The 18,149-nt window shown below is 38.2% G+C and overlaps 1 protein-coding gene across 11 annotated transcripts in view; it reads left to right on the top strand.

The window, feature by feature from the left end:
- Positions 1 to 18,149, top strand: part of ENOX2 (ecto-NOX disulfide-thiol exchanger 2) — a 262,257-nt gene that overhangs the window by 220,321 nt on the left and 23,787 nt on the right. For all 11 annotated transcript variants that reach the window (XM_058712519.1, XM_058712518.1, XM_058712514.1 and 8 more), the window contains 4 exons: positions 4,313 to 4,546; positions 6,898 to 7,110; positions 9,729 to 9,835; positions 17,945 to 18,059. In XM_058712519.1, coding sequence (XP_058568502.1) covers positions 4,313 to 4,546; positions 6,898 to 7,110; positions 9,729 to 9,835; positions 17,945 to 18,059 — 669 coding nt within the window. The remainder of the gene's footprint in view (positions 1 to 4,312; positions 4,547 to 6,897; positions 7,111 to 9,728; positions 9,836 to 17,944; positions 18,060 to 18,149) is intronic.

The following is an 18,149-nucleotide window of genomic DNA, read 5'->3' as shown; positions in this document are numbered from 1 at the left end:
AGGCTCCAGGCTCCGAGCCATCAGCCCAGAGCCTGACGCGGGGCTCGAACTCACAGACCGCGAGATCGTGACCTGGCTGAAGTCGGACGCTTAACCGACTGCGCCACCCAGGCGCCCCAGTGCTAGACATTTTGGGGTGGCAGAATCTTCATTCGTATAACAGGCACTTGTTGGACATCTCCTTTGTGTAAGCTATTGTGCTGAATGTTGTGCAGAGAAGAAAATGAGTAAAACCTAGTTTTTTCCCTTAATGAAGTTAGGGTTAGTAGGCAGTCATACACTTATTTGTTAAAGAAACATTCAGCACTAGGCATTTCTCAAGACACCAATAAAACATACTCAGTGCTAATAACAAGACTGAAAATAATGAGGGCTGAAGTATGGACAAAGCGTTTGGGAAGTTCAGAGGAGAGAAGGGGATGGGGACAGAGAGAGAAAATGTCTAACTCTTGACCATGGGGGTATTGAGAAAGGTACCATTTGAACCAAGTCTTTGGCAAAGAGAAAGCATTTGCACGTGGGCAATGGGGCAGAGATACAGCAAAAGCAAAGGTACAAAAGTGGTAAGTTTTGTGAACATTCAAGGAAACAAAGAGTAGTAGTTTGTGTACTGACTAGGCATGAAAGGAGAAGAGAAAACATCAGCTGTTAGCACACTTTGAAAGGTTTAACAGTTGGGTCTTTACACCTCGGGTAATAGGGAAATGTTGAAGGAAATTTTGAACAAGATAATTGTTTCTGAGGGATTAATCTGACATCTCTGTATAAAAATGGATTAGAGGAAAACAGAAAAAAAGTTGAAGGGAGATCAGTTAGATGCCTGTTGCAACAGGCAGAGAAAAGGTAATGTGTGTTTGAAGAAGTAGCCTAGTAACATGGGAAAGGAGAGGAGCATGCAGATGTAAAATATTCTTTTTTATTAATTTTTAAAAATTTTAATTACAGTTAGTTAACATACAGTATTATATTAGTTTTAGATGTACAATATAATGATTCAACAATTCCATACATCACCCAGTTATCATCACAAGTGCCCTCCTTAATCCCCATCACCTATTTCACCCATCCCCCCACCCATCTCACCTCTGGTAAACATTAGTTTGTTCTCTATAGTAAAGAGTCTCTTTCTTGGTTTGTATCTCTTTTTTTCCCCTTTGCCCATTACTTTGTTTCTTAAATTCCACATATGAGTGAAATTATATGGTATTTGTCTTTTTCTAATTGACTTATTTTGCTTAGCATGATACTCTCTAGCCCCATCCATGTCATTGCAAATGGCAGTATTTCATTCTTTTTTATGACTGAATAATATTCCATTGTGTATATATACTATCTCTTCTTTATCCATTCATCTACCAGTGGACACTTGGGCTGCTTCCATAATTTGGCTATTGAGATGTAGAATACTCTTGTTACATTTGCTAAGTGCTGTAAAATCTAAATACTAAAGATTTGACAGCACTTAGGAATGATAATAGAGCATTCCACTATAGACTATTTTAATAAAAACTTAAAGGTCTTAAAAAAACTCTGAACAGCTGTACATAAAAGATGGCATGCTGCTCAGGAGGTATCCATCTAAATATCATTGAAATCTCTCGGCAACAACCACCTCCTGGAAGCATTCTCAAGGCTGCCAGAGGAAAGGGGATTGCAATCAATGATGTGAAAATAGCTAAATTTTGCCCTTTAAATTTTAACTTGCTCCCTGAAAGCTCATAAGTGCTAGAAATCTCCTGAATTGCTTGGCTGTTCTCCCACATTATAAAAGGAAGAGGTTAAAACAAACAAAAATCCTTTAGAAAAGGGGCTACATTTCTACATTCTGTAGAAATAACCACTTTTTTTCTATTGGAGTTTGAACATCTTTGGGAGCTGCCAGTGTGCACGGTGCACCAACCTCATAGCATCACGGTATCTGTCATGTGTTTACACCAAGCTTTTGTATCATCCTCTCATTTGATCCTATCCATGATCCTGGAAAAATAGCCACGGTAATCATTAATAACCAGTTTTCTGATGGCTCAGATGATTAAATAAGATGACTGAGTGTGAAAGTGCATTGTCAGTTGGAAAGGGCCCTAGCAGAATGTGCTTATTTGGAATGCATTTATTCTTCTTTCGAAAAATAATGTGTAGCAGTTTGAATGTTAATGGGCATTATTCTTTATAACAGCTTTATTGAAGTATAATAATTGACATACAATGAATTTCACATATTTCAAAACTACAATTTGGTATTTGTCTGGTATTGACACAGACATACATCTGTGAAACCATCACAACAATCAAAATAACGGACATGTCCACTTCTCCCAAAAGCTTCCTTCATACCACATTTGTGATCCCTTCTTCCTACCCCTCCCCTCTTCTCTCCCCAGGCAACTACCGGTCTATTGTCTGTCAGATTAGTGTGCATTTTCTAGAATTTCATATAAATGGAATCATATATTATGTAAACTCTTCCTTGGTATAGATTCAAATTTCCATTTGGTATCATTTTCCTGTGCTTGAATTTTCTTTAACATTTGTTATGGTGCGAGTCTGCTCCTGATGTATGTATCAACAATAATTTATTCCACCTTTCTTTTTGAAAGATATGTTGTCTGGATGTAGAACTCTAGGTGGACAGTTTTTTTTTCCTTATGTTACTTCATTTTTTTCTTGCTTGTATTGTTCTCAATAAGAAATATGATGTTATCTTTTTGTTTCTCTGCACATAATGTGTCATGTCTATGGCAGCTTTTAAGATATTCTCTTTATTATTGATGTTGAGAAATTTGATTATTATGTGCCTGGTATAATATCCTTCATGTTTCTTGTGCATGAGTTTCATGGAAATTCTTAGACCTCTGAGTTTTCATTAAATTTGGAAAGTTTTCTACCCTTATTTCTTCAAATATTTTTTTTCTATTCCCTCACCTCTCTCCAGTCAAGGTCCCAGTTGGGCTGTATTAGGCCCCTTGAAGTTGTCCCAAGCTTACTACTACTCTGTTCATTTTCTTACAGTCCTTTTTCTCTGTATTTCATGTTGAATAGCTTATATTGCTGTGTCTTCAAGTTCATTAATCTTTTCTTCTGCAGTGTCTGATTTGCCATTGCTTCTATTCAGTGAATTTTTTTCAACTCAGACATTGTACTTTAAATCTCTAAAAATTTGACTTTTTTTGTCTTTTGTGTTTCTAATTAATATGGTTAAACTTTAACTTCTTCAGCATATGAAATCCAATTATAATAGTTATTTTTGTATCCTTGTATATTAATTATATTATGTGTATCACCTCTGGGTCTGTTTTGATTGGATGAGTTCTTAAATGTTTCTTATGATTTTCCTCATTTTTTGAATATTGGATAATTTTTTATTGGATACCAAACATTGTGAATTTTACCATGCTGGGTGCCAGATATTTTTCATTCCTGTAAATATTCTTGAACTTTGTTCTGGGATGCAATTAAGTAACTTGGAAAATCTTTTATCCTTTTAGGTCTTGTTTTTTTAAGTTTTGTTCAGCAACACCAAAGCAGGATTTAGTCTAGGGCTCATTTTTCTCCACTAACTAAGGCAAACCCCTTCTGACTACTCTACTCAATAATCTATGAATTATTCATTTTTTTCTGCTCTGGCTGGTGGAGAGAGGAACTTTTCCCAGCCCCGTGTAAGCTCCAGGGATTGTTACCTCTAATACACGGGTAGTTTACACACACACACACACACACACACACACACACACACAATCAGTATGCAGCTAAAGAATAGTGGAGGACCCTCTGCAGATCTCTGAAGTTGTTTCTCTGTATAGCTTTCTTCTTTCTAGTACTCTGCCATACAAACTCTGTCTTCCATAGTCTCCCTGGATTCCTAGTTCAATTTCCTCAACTCAAGGAGATCACCATACTTTGACTGAGTTCCCCTCCCTGTGCTGAGAATTCCAAGTAGGCCCCATGCTACAAACTCAGACCCTGATGCAAGGCTTGAACCCATGAACCATGAGATCATGACCTGTAAGGCTCATTCATAATACCATTACCCATTGACCCTCCCTCTTACCTCTGAGGTAAGGTGGCAGATGGAGGAATAGAACCCCTATGAGCAAGATTGACCCAACCCATAGAATAATAAACTGTTATCAGAAATGAAACTACAATCCAAGTCTTTTGATGGTTCACCTTGCTAATTAGTAGTGGGAAGAGAATTATGTGGTCACTTGAAACTGCTGCATCTATATCTGAAACACTGAACTTGGAAAAGTACTTACTGTTGCTCACCCACTGAGCTGCTCTTGTACCCCTCTCCCTCCCTCTGTGCATTTAGGTTACCGCATTCGCCTGGGATCTAGCACTGACAAGAAGGACACAGGCCGGCTCCACGTTGATTTTGCACAGGCTCGAGATGACCTGTATGAGTGGGAATGCAAACAGCGCATGCTAGCAAGGGAGGAGCGCCACCGTAGAAGGATGGAAGAAGAAAGATTGCGCCCACCATCCCCACCCCCAGTGGTCCACTATTCAGATCACGAATGCAGCATTGTTGCTGAAAAACTAAAAGGTATAGAAAGCACTTGAGCTTTGTGATTAAAAGAACTCTTTCCTTTGGGGAAACTTAATACATTTGTACCATTGGCAGTTATCCTTTGAATTTCCCACTAATGGGTTCTAAGCATTTCTTATGTTGTAGTCTTCCAGATAGAGAGCTGTACCCAGTAACTGAAGAACTAGAAAATTTGTCCTCACACCTGTGTCTCTGCTCCTCCACTGTCTCAAGGGATGGCGATTTTCTCTCCACACATAAAATGACTAGGATGAAACACATTTTTCCTGCCTTTGTGCATCAGAGAATTTTAGCTGTGATTCATGACTTGGGACCTGTAAGCATCCCATTTCATTGTAGATAACAAGTTAGTTTTGAATTCTAAATCAGAACAATATAACTTGATGTAACCCTGGAAAACTCTGGTAAAATTCCCTTTTTACAGATGAGAAAATGGAGGCCCAGAGAGTGGTCACAGTGTACATTCTTAGATGACTCAAAGACTTAGCTACCACAACCAAAAGAGGACTTCTTTAATCACTTAAAATGGCCAACTTATTTCACATGGGGACCATGGAGACTTTGAGACATGCTAAATAGGACAATTCTCCCTTTAGTTTTTATTCCTGTTACCCTGCTTGACTCTCAGAGCCATTATTCTAATTTAACATGAATCGTCCTGTCTGGTCTCCTGTGTTAGTAGTTCAAATCCAGTCTCCCTCATTCTCCAACTTTGGCTGATTTTTTTTTTTAATTTTTAACGTTTATTTATTTTTGAGACAGAGACAAAGCATGAACAGGGGAGGGGCAGAGAGAGAGGGAGACACAGAATCCAAAATGGGCACCAAGCTCTGAGCTGTCAGCACAGAGCCCGACGCGGGGCTCAAACTCACAGACCGTGAGATCATGACCTGAGCCGAAGTCGGACACCCAACCGACTGAGCCACCCAGGCGCCCCCAACTTTGGCTGATTTTATTGGATGAATGCTGGTGTCCCATTGATCTTATTGATGATACCAACCCAGCTCTAATGGCATGAATTTTCCCTGCTTCTTGTGCTCTGGACTCAGCAAGATGTTGCTAATTCCACTTTCCAAATAGGTCTCACTCACCAAACTTGTTTGCAACATATAGCCTCAGGGATCACACATTTATGAAATCCTTTGTTTGGATTGATTTTGTCTTCACATAAGAAAAAAGAAGATATATACAGCATACAGACACAGAAATAATGATACATTTTGAAAAGCTAGAAAGGCTGAAAGCATTGGTAAAAAAAAAAAAAGTCATGTTTATATAACACCAAACAAGTCAGTCTGAATTTGTTTTAAAGAATGAGTTTGCTGATTGTGTAGAGTTCATGCAGAAAATGAGCATCAAACATAAGACTGTATGCAAGTAATGAAATAAAAACCTGCTCTCAAGGGGAGGCTTACCTCTCATTATATGTCTGCACTGAAAAATGGCAAGAGGCAAGAAATTCAGATTGCAGTGAGAGCTATTTCCACTGGACATGAGGGTTCCTGGCCAGAGAGGCATGTGAAGCCCCAGAACAGGCCTTCAATGGGATGCTAATGGATTCTCTCTCTCAGGAGCCTTTAACAACAGAATATACTAAGTGTCTATCTCAGGAAGCTGGACCAGAAGCTTTGGATAAGCTTTACTACTATTTTAACATCAGAGAATAACTCCTGACTAGCTGCATAAATCTACTTGGAGGGTTCCTCAGGCAAGAGAATCAGGATGTGGAGAAATGTAGAAATAGAATGAATTACGTCAAAATAGATTGGCTGGAACTGAGTGAAAAGCCTGGGGCTGTGGATTGAATGCAGGAGTGATGCTATAAAAGGTCAAAAATGTAAGTGTTTATACCTAAAGAACTACCCATTTAACTCTTTCTTAAAGCTCCTACCAACACTAATTTCATGGATCCAGGACAAAGTAACTATCAAATTCAAGTTAAACTCAAGACACAAGTTTACTTTTCTTTATTAAAAAAACAGGACTGTAGAATTCTGAAGTTCTCTCATTGCTAATTTGCGTATTACACAAAGGGAACACACATACAGAGAGGTTAAGAAATTTGCAACATGTGAAAACTGTATCAGTAAAGAACACTTTAAAAAAGAAACAATTCTCTTTCTGAAAATTCTTCATAAGCTACAACCAATCTGACCACTTTTTGAGTCTTTTGTTCTTTCAGTTGGCCTACTTGTCTGCTGCCCAGGTGCACACATATGCACACACAGCTCCTTATTCAGCAGTTCATTTAACAACCACTTCCAAAATGCCATGGTGGCCTCCTTGCCAGCATGTTGGGTAGAGACGTAGTTACTTTTAATGATTTGAAAAATCTCTTTTTTTTTCAGATGATTCCAAATTCTCAGAGGCTGTACAGACCTTGCTCACCTGGATTGAACGAGGAGAAGTGAACCGCCGCAGTGCCAACAACTTCTACTCTATGATCCAATCAGCCAACAGCCATGTTCGCCGCCTAGTGAATGAGAAAGCTGCCCATGAGAAAGACATGGAAGAAGCGAAGGAGAAATTTAAACAGGCCCTTTCTGGAATTCTCATTCAATGTGAGTGGAAGTCAGAGTTCTGTGGAAGGGTGAAAGGGCACTTCACTTAGGCACCATTTTCTCCACACGGAGCCAGGCCTATAATGCCATCCTGTGTCAAAGGACAAGGATCTCTTCTTCACTGCCTTGTGTTCTCCTTCTGTTGCCCAATGCCTGAGCTCCAGTTTAATGGGATTCATGTGGACACCTCCTATGTTCATTTTTTCTGGCGTATCTCCTTCAGCTCCTTAGAAACACTGACAGCTAGGCCACAATCCCATGCTTTTATTCTTGCTTGTTCTCAAAGTAAGTTATAAGCAGCTCCAGACCTCAGTGGAAAGTTGGGTATTTCATCGCTAAAGTTAGAATACAGCATCAGCATTTGTAAGCTTCTCTGCTTCAGATTCACATCGTTATTATAAGTTTTTCAGGTACTACATTTCAGTGAAAGTGTAATTATGTTTCCCAGGGTGATTGAATAAAAGTCAAATTTGCTACTTCTACTTGTTGTTGTTGTTTCTTGTTCTTGTTCTTGTTCTTGTTCTTCTTCTTCTTCTTCTTGTTCTTCTTTGTATTCTTCTTCTTCTTCTTCTCCTTCTCTTTCTCCTTCTCCTCCTCCTTCTCCTCCTCCTCCTCCTCCTCCTTCTTCTTCTTCTTCTTCTTCTTCTTCTTCTTCTTCTCCTCCTCCTCCTCCTCCTCCTCCTTCTTCTTCTTCTCCTTCTTCTTTTTCTTCTCCTTCTCCTCCTCCTCCTCCTTCTTCTCCTTCTCTTTCTTCTTCTTCTTCTTCTTCTTCTTCTTCTTCTTCGTCTTCGTCTTCTTCTTCGTCTTCATCTTCTTCTTCTTCTTCTTCTTCTTCTTCTTCTTCTTCTTCTTCTTCGTCTTCTTCTTCTTCTTCTTTGTTGTCTTTTTCTTCTTCTTCGCTGGATGTTATTGACACTGGGTGGGATGGGAAGCCACCAAAATGGCCATTTTCAAAAAGAAGTACTACTCCAAACCTTTCTATGGTCCATTAAATGAGACAGATCAGAAAAATTCCCAAGTGATATTTTTAGTTCAACATACTATAAAATTATGCACTCACATCTTTTGAGTGAGGAACTCTATTCACCTTAAGAATAAGGGTATAGTTTTATGATTTGGCTTTAAAATTTTTTTAATGTTTATTTATTTTTGAGAGAGAGACAGACAGAGTGTGAGTGGGGTGGGGTAGGGTAGAGAGAGAGGGAGACACAGAATCTGAAGCAGGCTCCAGGCTCTGAGCTGTCTGGCCAGAGCCTGACGTGGGGCTCAAACCCACAAACTGTGAGATCATGACCTGAGCTGTAGTCGGACACTTAACCAACTGAGCCACCCAGATGTCCCATGATTTGGCTTTTAAACAATTAAGGCCCACTCTTTTCATATTTGATTTCCCATACTTGACTCATACATAATTAGGATTAAGGAAGAGTTCTTTAATTTTCCATTTTTGTTTTGAAAATATATATGGACATAGAATCTAGGCAGAGAAAGGCACATGTTTTTAGGATTTCAAAATAAATAGAAAAAAAAGAGCAGCAAGCATCATGGGATTAGAAATCCTTAAATCATTAGTAGACAGGGCATAAGCTGGGCTGTAAAAAAAAAATAACACTTCTGGATTTTCTTACTGTGAATACCCACCCAGGAAGAGGCTCTTTTCCTTCTTTTCCTTTCCACCCCCCCCAAAAAAAAGTCATATCTAAGGTTCCTTTCTGTTGAAATGGTTAGGAAAAAGCACCAGAATATTTGTATACATTTCTCTGTTTGACATTTTAAGAGCCTCTGAAAAATGCTCTTTAGGACTGCACTTACACAGTATTCTCCCATAAAACTTATATTTCTCCAGTCAACAAGCCTATCTAGGTAGACTTAAAATAGATTCCATTCATCTTAGGTTCTGATTTGATGCCTCTGGTTAAACATACCTCAGAATAATAAAAATATGGATTCTGTTGAAGTGAAGTATGCAGGCTCCTTTTGGAAGGCTAGTTTATGAAAGAAGCCAGTAGTCAAAAGGAGCTGTTACAGTTCGCCACTCTCTGCCATTCTGGGCTAGGCTATTAGTACTAAATCACATTCACTTCAACTCTTGCCTCTCCTGCCTGAATGAATACAGACTGCCTGTATTAAAACTTTAGTCACTGGGGTGCCTGGGTGGCTCAGTCAGTTAAGCGTCCTACTTCAGCTCAGGTCACAATCCCATGCTTCACGGGTTTGAGCCCCGCATTGAGCTCTGAGCTGACAGCTCAGAGTCTGGAGCCTGCTTCAGATTCTGTGTCTCCCTCTCTCTCTTCCCCTCCCCTGCTTGCACTCTGTCTCTCTGTCTCCCAAAAATAAATAAACACTAAAAAAATTAAAAGAAAAACTTTAGTCACTATTTCACCCAAACCTTCTGGAGTTCCCTTTTTTCATTCTGTATACTGATATCTCTGCCTTTGAGTCTTCCTTAAGATCATCATACCCCAACACACGTAACCTTTTCTGAGCACAACCATAGCCTAGTGGTGTGATACAAGAAGATACAACAAAGCTGATGCTTCTCTTATTTCTTTTCTCCTCTCTTTTGCCATCCCTGGATGATACTCGGGCCTGATTCAACTGCTGATCTGATGCTACAGTTGAGCAGATAGTAGCTGTGTACCATTCTGCCTCCAAACAAAAGGCATGGGACCATTTCACAAAAGCCCAGCGTAAAAACATCAGCGTTTGGTGCAAACAAGCTGAGGTTGGTAACTTTTTACTCTGGTAGCCCCTCAGGGGGACAGTTTATTTCTTTAACAAGTTATTGATTTGGAGTTTGGTCAGAATTAAATAGTGCCAAGCTCCCATGGTCACAACAAAGCTCTAATGAAACGCTGAGATATGCTCTATAGCCTGTCACTGTGACCAGACCACATGCTGCCAAAAGGGTAATAAATGTGCATGTGTTGTCTTGAATGCATTGCGCTGGATAGAAACCTTAGTAGTGAAAATGTAGCGGTGATCATTGTAAGTTTATTTGTCTAAGCTAGCTAGTCTCCGGTACACCAATAATTACTGACCTGTGCATCTAGTGTTAGTAACATTAGGGCTGTCTTATATTTATTAGAGCATCTTGACAGTTGAGGCTTGAAGCTGCCTAGTGTTACATTGGAACATTGAAATTTCTGAGCTTCTTTTATCAAATCCACTCAGCCATCTTTATAGGTGGCAGCTTTAAAGGTAACAGAGGGCTCTGATTTCAGATTAAGGTTGACATGCAGCTATCCTCTTGTGCTCAAATGACTTTTCACATAGAATAAGTCTGATGTGATTAGGTTGCTATTCTGAGTCCAAGGTTAAAAACCAAGATGGGAGGTTTGTTTTTCATGGATCTGCCTTTGGCATGGTGTTACCTATACTTCAAGTTCTTCTGTTCCTATGGGCAGCTTCCTTACCCAGCCCTGACACTTTCGATCTGTGTATGCAGCAATCTTTTCAACTTTGTTTCTGAGTCCTCTTTGCTAGTGTGGTACCAGTCCCATTATATCTATAAATGCAGGTTCTCATATTCCTTAACGTTTATGTAGCATTTGTAAGGCATTTACATTTTATAAAGCGCTTTCACGACAGTTGCCTCACCTATGTGAGCCTCCCAGTAGATGTGGTGCAATGGAAAGTACACTGGACCTGATGTCAGAGAATCCGGGTCTTAGCTATGACACATTGCAGCTGTGTGACTTTGACCAGGTTAGTCAGCTTCTCAGTCTCTATTTCTTCACCTGTAAGTCAGAGATAATAAGGAAGCCAGTCTTGCAGGATTAAATGAGATAAAAGATGTGTAGAGTTTGAAAATGTAAATGCTATATAAATGGGAAATAGTATTTTTTCTATTTATCATTAACAACTCTATAAGGGAGAATAAGTAGGTATGATTGCCATGTTTTACATGTGAGGAAACTGAGACACAGAAATGTTAAGTGATATACACAAAATTACACAGCTAGTATGTGATCAATTCAAGACTAGAAATTCTTCTTCTCACTTGGAACATTAGTATAAACTGCCTTGCACTCTTGAATGAGTCATTTCATCTTTGTGGACCTCAATTTCCTAACCTATAAAATGAAGATATAAATCTATTCTTTCCATCTTTCATGAGAAAAAATGACATAGTTTGTGTGGCAACAATTTGAAAACTGTGAAGAACATTTAGAGGAAAATATGCCAAACCCTGTTCATAAACTGATAGTTTCTGAGCCATCAGTTCTGGCTCAGGAAAAGGGATCTGGGAGTCACTGGGGAGAAACCCCTGAAGATATCAGGGCAGTGGATAAGTAGAGTCATACAAAGCTAGTAACGCTTTAATTGTTTTTAAAAAGAGAATTAGGAACAAAAAAGGGATCTGTTGTCTTACAGTAGCACAAAATGATTTTAGAATCCTAGGGCTACTCAAAGTTGTTGAGCCTCAAACAAACAAAATTCAGCAGATGGTCTTTGCCCTCAGAGAGCTAGAAGGGTAACGAAAGTGTTCAAGGGGGAGGAGTGGAGTTTAGTACCCTAAATTTAAAATATCCAAATTCTTTAGTTTGAATAGTTCAGAAGAATAAAGGTTGAGGGAAAATGCTCAATATGTCTTATAATTATAGAAAAGCTGTATTAATAAAAAAAAGCTGTATTAAGTCTCTACCTTTTCTTCAATGTATATACACATGTATCTATTCTCAGGGTTGGAAGAAGCTGTCTGAACTGCCCCACCCATTGCAGACAGCCCTGCCAATACAATATTATCTTTTCATAGGAGGAAGGGAGTCTCTGATTTGAGCACTGATTTGTTCAGACCACAACCCTCCCGTAAATGGGTTTGCAATAAGATATTTCCATTAATATTATTCATCAAGGCTCTTTGTAGTTATATCAAGCCTACCTATCTGGTGGGTATATACTTGAGTTTAATTACCTTCTCAGTAAAGATAGCCAGTAAGCTGGAAAGTTCTCTAGGCCTGTAGAGAATGAGAGCTATACACCCTATCACCTAATATTGTAGCACAGCTTCCTTGGTACACTGACAAGGATAAAGTACATAGCTAGCATGACTTGCCAAGAGCTACATGTTTTACGATGTATTTTATAGACTTGTGGAAACCCAGAAAAATGCTTCCTGCCTATTGGATTGGACTAAATTAAGGTCCACCTGGAATACCTCAATCTTGATAAGTGAAACTACTGAGAGTGGAACATAGCTTATGACCTTCCTCAGGCATTGCATTTCCTAAACCTGAAAATACCTCTTCTACTTTACATTGGTACCTCTTTAAATCATGGCTTTTTTTAACTTCTGCATATTTTAACTTGATAATAGGAAACTCTGAGAACTAAAAAGAGGTGTCCTGTAGAAAGTGACAACCATCTTCTTAAATTTGAGCTCTCTCTTAGCACCCCACTGAGAATCAGAGCATTTCAGTGACTTAAATAAACTAGACTGGCTTTTTCTTGGCCTGTGGATCAAAGCTACAACTCCTAAGTCATAGGTTTCATCAAGGTGGAAGCTTCTGACATTGAGCCTTTTTTACCAGTTGCCTTTGGGAATGGCCTAGCCGGTAACCTCCTCATGTCACAAAGTACCTGCTCCTGTCTTAATTGTCATCCTACCACCAGCCAACAATGTCTTACTAGAGAGAGGTTATGGAGTAAGAAGAAAAAGTCCGCACCTTCAGGAAGCTTAGGCACTCACCTTAATAGCATATGCTGGGCATACTAGTTTGCTAATGAGTCTTTTTCATTGGTTTACTTTCCTGATTTGGATGTGTGTAAGGCTCCTGCAGATACAATTGGAAAGGGTAATAAGAGAAGGTTGAAGTCCCTTTCTTAACCAAAAGTTAGTGTCTGCAGTGACTTCACTGACAGTTCTGTGTATTGTAGGAACTCTTTTTCTACAGAGCCATTTAAAACCTGCATGTTTCTCTCACTAAGAAGACTGCCTAGATTAGAAGCTAAACCTTGGATGGATGATATCTAGAAACTAGAGCCATAGCAGTAGGCACTAGAATATACTCCCTTACATCCTCCCCAATATGAGATTTTATACCATCAGGCCAGAGAAAAAGGGACTTGATGATTGCTAATATTCTTATAAAATTAAATACTGTGATTGGTAAAATAATTTTCTCTATAGATTTCCAAGCCTACCATTCCAAACTCTGAAGAACTGTTTGTAAACAGATGGTTAAGTCATCTGCATACCCTTGTTTTAGTACCCATGTGTACTAACACTAGCTATTAGCTTTCAGCCACAAGAACACCTACTAACACAATTTGAATCAACCTAATTTTTATTTCCATGTGTATCATACAATAGGCATTGATTAACAACCTGTGTTTGTGCTTTGCTTCATTGAATTGAATGATATCTCAGATTCAAATTTCTACATAAGTGTAGAGGCTATCTGTTCCTTTCCATTCCTTCACTTGACCCCTTCCTCACCAAGTATCCTGTTAATGTTGAAAGTCTAGGTAAGTACAATTTTGTTACACAATTAATAAGGAACTTTGCTTTACTGAGAATCATGTTCTTATCATAAATCATAAGTAAGATGAATTTAAGTTCATATAAATTTTTGTGAAACTATATAGATACTTAATGTGCAATGACTGTGATTTGCTTACTTTATGATAAATTTAAAATGTCATCTGGTACAAAGGTGATTCTTTCCATGTATTTTCCTCTGTCTCTGGTTTCAATTTGATTTTATGTAAAAGTGTCTTCTCCATTGTGGAGCAGCGTGTGACTTTCTAAGTTACTTTTAAAACAGACTCAAAGCCATTGTAATGCATTTTTAGAAACCATTAACAATTTGCTGTTTAAATGAAAAATATCACAGGTCGACTGTGGGCAAGAGAATGGTATATAGAAAGTTTATGAGTGCTGTCTTACCTTTTTTGATATAGTCTATCAGTGACGTGGCCCAGTCAATCTCAGGTAGAGATTTACAAATGAAAACTTCTGGAAAATGTCTTTGCATGCCATTACCACTCTTTTGGTTTCAGCACTGGATTCAAATGTCAGGATGGGAAAGGGGGCAAATCTGGGAGGTATCTACTTCCCTTCCTGCCTCCACTTCAGTGGCTCAGAGCCCTCCTCCTACCTGCACCTATGAGCCAAGCTAGGTAGAGTGCCTTCCTTAGTCCTTCACTCCAAAGGCATTTGTTAGGGTTTGCTTCCCAAACTAGAGCTTTTTTGACCCAACAAGAAATAAAGAAAACAGGTATCTTTGATATCAAGTGCTTTAATGATAAGGCTTTCAAAGAATTAAAAACCTACTTGCTTTATTTAGGGGTACTGCCATTTACCAAATGCTCCCCAGAAGTGTACTTTACTATGGTATCCTATAACCTCTGATGTTCTCTTTGCCTTTATCTCATTCATGTGACTTTGTATTGGGATATTTACAGAAGAGTAATGATACAAGGCTTAGTTTCTTTGTAGTTAAGGGGGATTGCCTAGTGGTTAGAAGGCTCTAAGCTCTGTCACTTTGCATGCCTTACTGAACAACTGAGAGCAAGCTTCCCCTTAGTTTTTCTTTCCCTCATTTCATTATCAGCTAAAGGAACTGGTAACTCTTGTTCCTGAAGTATTTTCAGGCATTGAGGTAAAAGTCACCCATAGGTCTTTTTATTTCTGGAGATTTGTTGAAGATGTGAAAGACCTCTAGATAAGCTGCATCACTTAGTTATTGAACTTTTTATACTTCTAAGAAAAGATTATGCTTTCTTGCCCAGCTGGAAGCAGAAAGATGTTTTGTGGGTGCTGAGCAGCTATTGGGCATGTCTTAGCTCTCAGCTAGATCTCCCTGCCCTGGGACATTTCCCTAGAAGGAACACAATTTACTCTTCTGAGAAACACAATAACTTTCCCAGAGTCAGATAACATGTTTGTGAATTGAGAGATGGTCTCTACTTACACCCACTGACAGGCTACATTTTTGTTAGGCAATGAGGAGAACCACAACTTTTCCGATGCAGCAAGTTGTACAATATTCGAATTTGCCAGTGTCAGACCTCATTATAATCACCTTTCCAGTAACAGTTCTTTGATGATAACTGAAACCCAGACTCCCAAGACAGAATGAATTCTTAGAAATGAACAATTCCTTTATTCTCTATGTAATGAGTTTGAATAAGATGTAGCAAATCTCTCTCTTGACACAGCCCTTTAAAGTTCATTTTTCTCAAGCAAGTCATTATTTTCTTCTATTTTAAGCAAGGCCCCTGCAGCACCTGAGAGATGCTATGTTGGTATTTCTATTTTCTATTACTTCTATTTTTCTATTACCTCAACTACCAGTGATAATACTGAAGAGCTTACATTTTTAAAAGGTACTTTTATTTATCTTTGGTGAAAACCTATCTTGATATAGAAATTATTATTTTTCCTGGTACAAGAATAAAAAAGGAGGATATTAGTTGAGATAGCAATTAACAATAGCATTAATTATTAAGAAACCCATTTGAAATATTTATAATCCACTAAATGGAGGCAATTTTCACCAGACAGCTTTGGATATTTCCTGTATTATGGCCCAATTGGGGCTAAACTAGGTAAGGAATTTTCAGCACAATGCTGAGAAGCCTCTGACAGGCATTTAGTGGTCTCTAAATGATTTCAAGCTGTTTGAAAATGTACAGTTTTCATGCTTGCTTTTTGTAAGTGACTTTTCCAATATGATCTCCATCGTTTCCAAAGTTCTTCGTACCTTCCTGAAGATCTGTGTTTACATCTGGAAGCACTTCCCTTCAGCCTGAAGAACTTTCTTCTGCATTTCTTATAGTACAAATCTTTGGATGACAAATTCTTGGCATTTACATTTGTCTGAAAATAAATTTAATTCATCTCCATTCTTGAAAAAATTTTTCTCTGCATACAGAATTCTGAATAAACAGATATTTTTATTTCTTCATGCACTTTAAAGATCTTGTTCCCCTGATTTCTGGCCTATATTGTTTCTGAAAGAAAACAAAGTGTTCAAATTGTTTCCTTGTATATAATGTATTAGGGTTTTTTTTTCTGTCTACTTTTAAGTTTGTCTATTCTTCCACTTTTACTGAGAATATAATTGATATACAGTACTGTATAAGTTTAAGGTGCACAACATTATGATTTGACCTATATAGATTGCAAAATGATTATCACCATGAGTTTAGCTAACTAAAGAGTTAAAGAGTTTCTGTTTCTGTTTATTTTCCAGCAATTTGACTATGGTGTTCTTAGACAGATCTTTTTCACACATATCTTTCTTGGGGTTCATTGAGCTCTTAGAATATATAGATTAATGTCTTTCATCAAATTTGAGACATCTTCAAATATTTTTTTCTTCAAGTATTTTGAAACATTCAATCTCTTCTCTCTGTGATTCCAGTTAGTTTCTGTCTGTCCTTCAGATTGGATAAATTTGAATTGTTCTCTCTTTAAGTACTCTCTTTGTTTTGCCGTCTCTATTCTAGACTTAGGCTCATCCAGTTACTTTTATTTCGGATACTGTATTTTTCCGTTTTAGAATTTTAAAGTTTCTGTTTCTCTGCCAAGATTTCCTGTCTTTTCATTCATTATGATCATATTTCCTTTCCATCGTTGAGATAGTTATAATAGCTGATTTAACTCCTTATCTGCTAACTGCCCTATCTGATTCAAGTTTGATCCCTGTTGATTGTCTTTTATCTTGAAAATGGGTCATCTCATCCCAGTTCTTTGTATGTCAGGTAATCTGGGTCTTTGCCTGCATTTTGTGAATATTTTGTTTTTAAGGTTCTAGTTATGTTCTATTATGTTCATTCTGTTATATTCTTCCGAAGGAGGTTGATTTGGGTTTCTTTTGTTTTAATGATCTATTTACTTAATTGCATCTAAGCTGGAAATTCTCTCCCTTATATGGCAGCTCAAATCTCAGGTCAGTTCTTTTAGACTTATCTGTGTTGTTTGGAATCTGCCCTGTGCTTCCATGGTTCGAGAGTCATGCAGAAATTTGAGCAGATATTATACACAGAATTTGGTTCTCTCTCTCTCTCTCTCTCTCTCTCTCTCTCTCTCTCTCTGGTTGTCTCCTTTCTGGGATCCCGTCCTCACTTTCCTATAGCTCTCTCCTTGTTTGCTTTAGGATATAAAGACCAGGTTTTCTATTTAAAATGTAGTCACCCTTTGAGGTGCTAACTATGGTCTGGTGTCAGACTAAATGGCCCTTAAAAAACTGAAGAGATCCACATCCTTCCAAGTGTCAGCAGCTGTTTAGGATATGCCTGCTTTTGTTTGCTCCAGTGCCATCAAGTACTTAGGGGTTTGGTTTGGTCTGATTTTGTGTTTTGTTCAGAGTACAGTTATTATCCATGGAAGGGTTGATCTGATAGAAGTTCACTCCTGACAGGTAATTTTTGCTGTAACTTCTAAACCTAAAAAAGTTATATTAAGAGTTCCACTGAGTAAGTCTGTAAGTGGAAAGGGAAGAGGATGGAAAGGAGCAAAATCAAGGGATTTGACATGGGAAGGTGAAAATGGCAGAACCCTAAAAGGAAAGTTCAGAAATCCATGTAAGAGGTGAGAGGTCTTTTATTACCAACAGTACTTTCTAATATAGAATGGATATAAGAATCATCAATGGTCAGAGATCTGGATATAGTAAGAATGCCTTATGAAAGACAGAATGTACAATCTGCTTTGTCTGTTGAGACAGTTTCAGCCCCAACATGCCCCTTTGCCCTTACCTTAAGAGTACTCTGAAGTTTTGTCATATGTCAAAAAACCCAGCTTTATCTTTTCCTTAACTGTGTTCATTCCTTCAGCATTTTCAAAGCTTTCCTACCTAAAAGGCATAACTTTTAACCTTAGGAAATTCGCAACATACATAATGACGAGTTAATGGGAATCAGAAGAGAAGAAGAAATGGAGATGTCTGATGATGAAATAGAAGAAACAACAGAAACAAAAGAAACTGAGGAATCAGGTAAAAATAATTCTTCTTTCTTTCATTTAACTAACATCTACTTGCAGAGATATTTTAAAACTTTTAACACCCAGTAAGGTATGGGCACAA

The sequence above is a fragment of the Neofelis nebulosa genome, chromosome X, assembly GCF_028018385.1.
Source record: "Neofelis nebulosa isolate mNeoNeb1 chromosome X, mNeoNeb1.pri, whole genome shotgun sequence".
Taxonomy (NCBI): Eukaryota; Metazoa; Chordata; class Mammalia; order Carnivora; family Felidae; genus Neofelis; species Neofelis nebulosa.
This window is presented reverse-complemented; position numbering and strand designations above follow the sequence as displayed.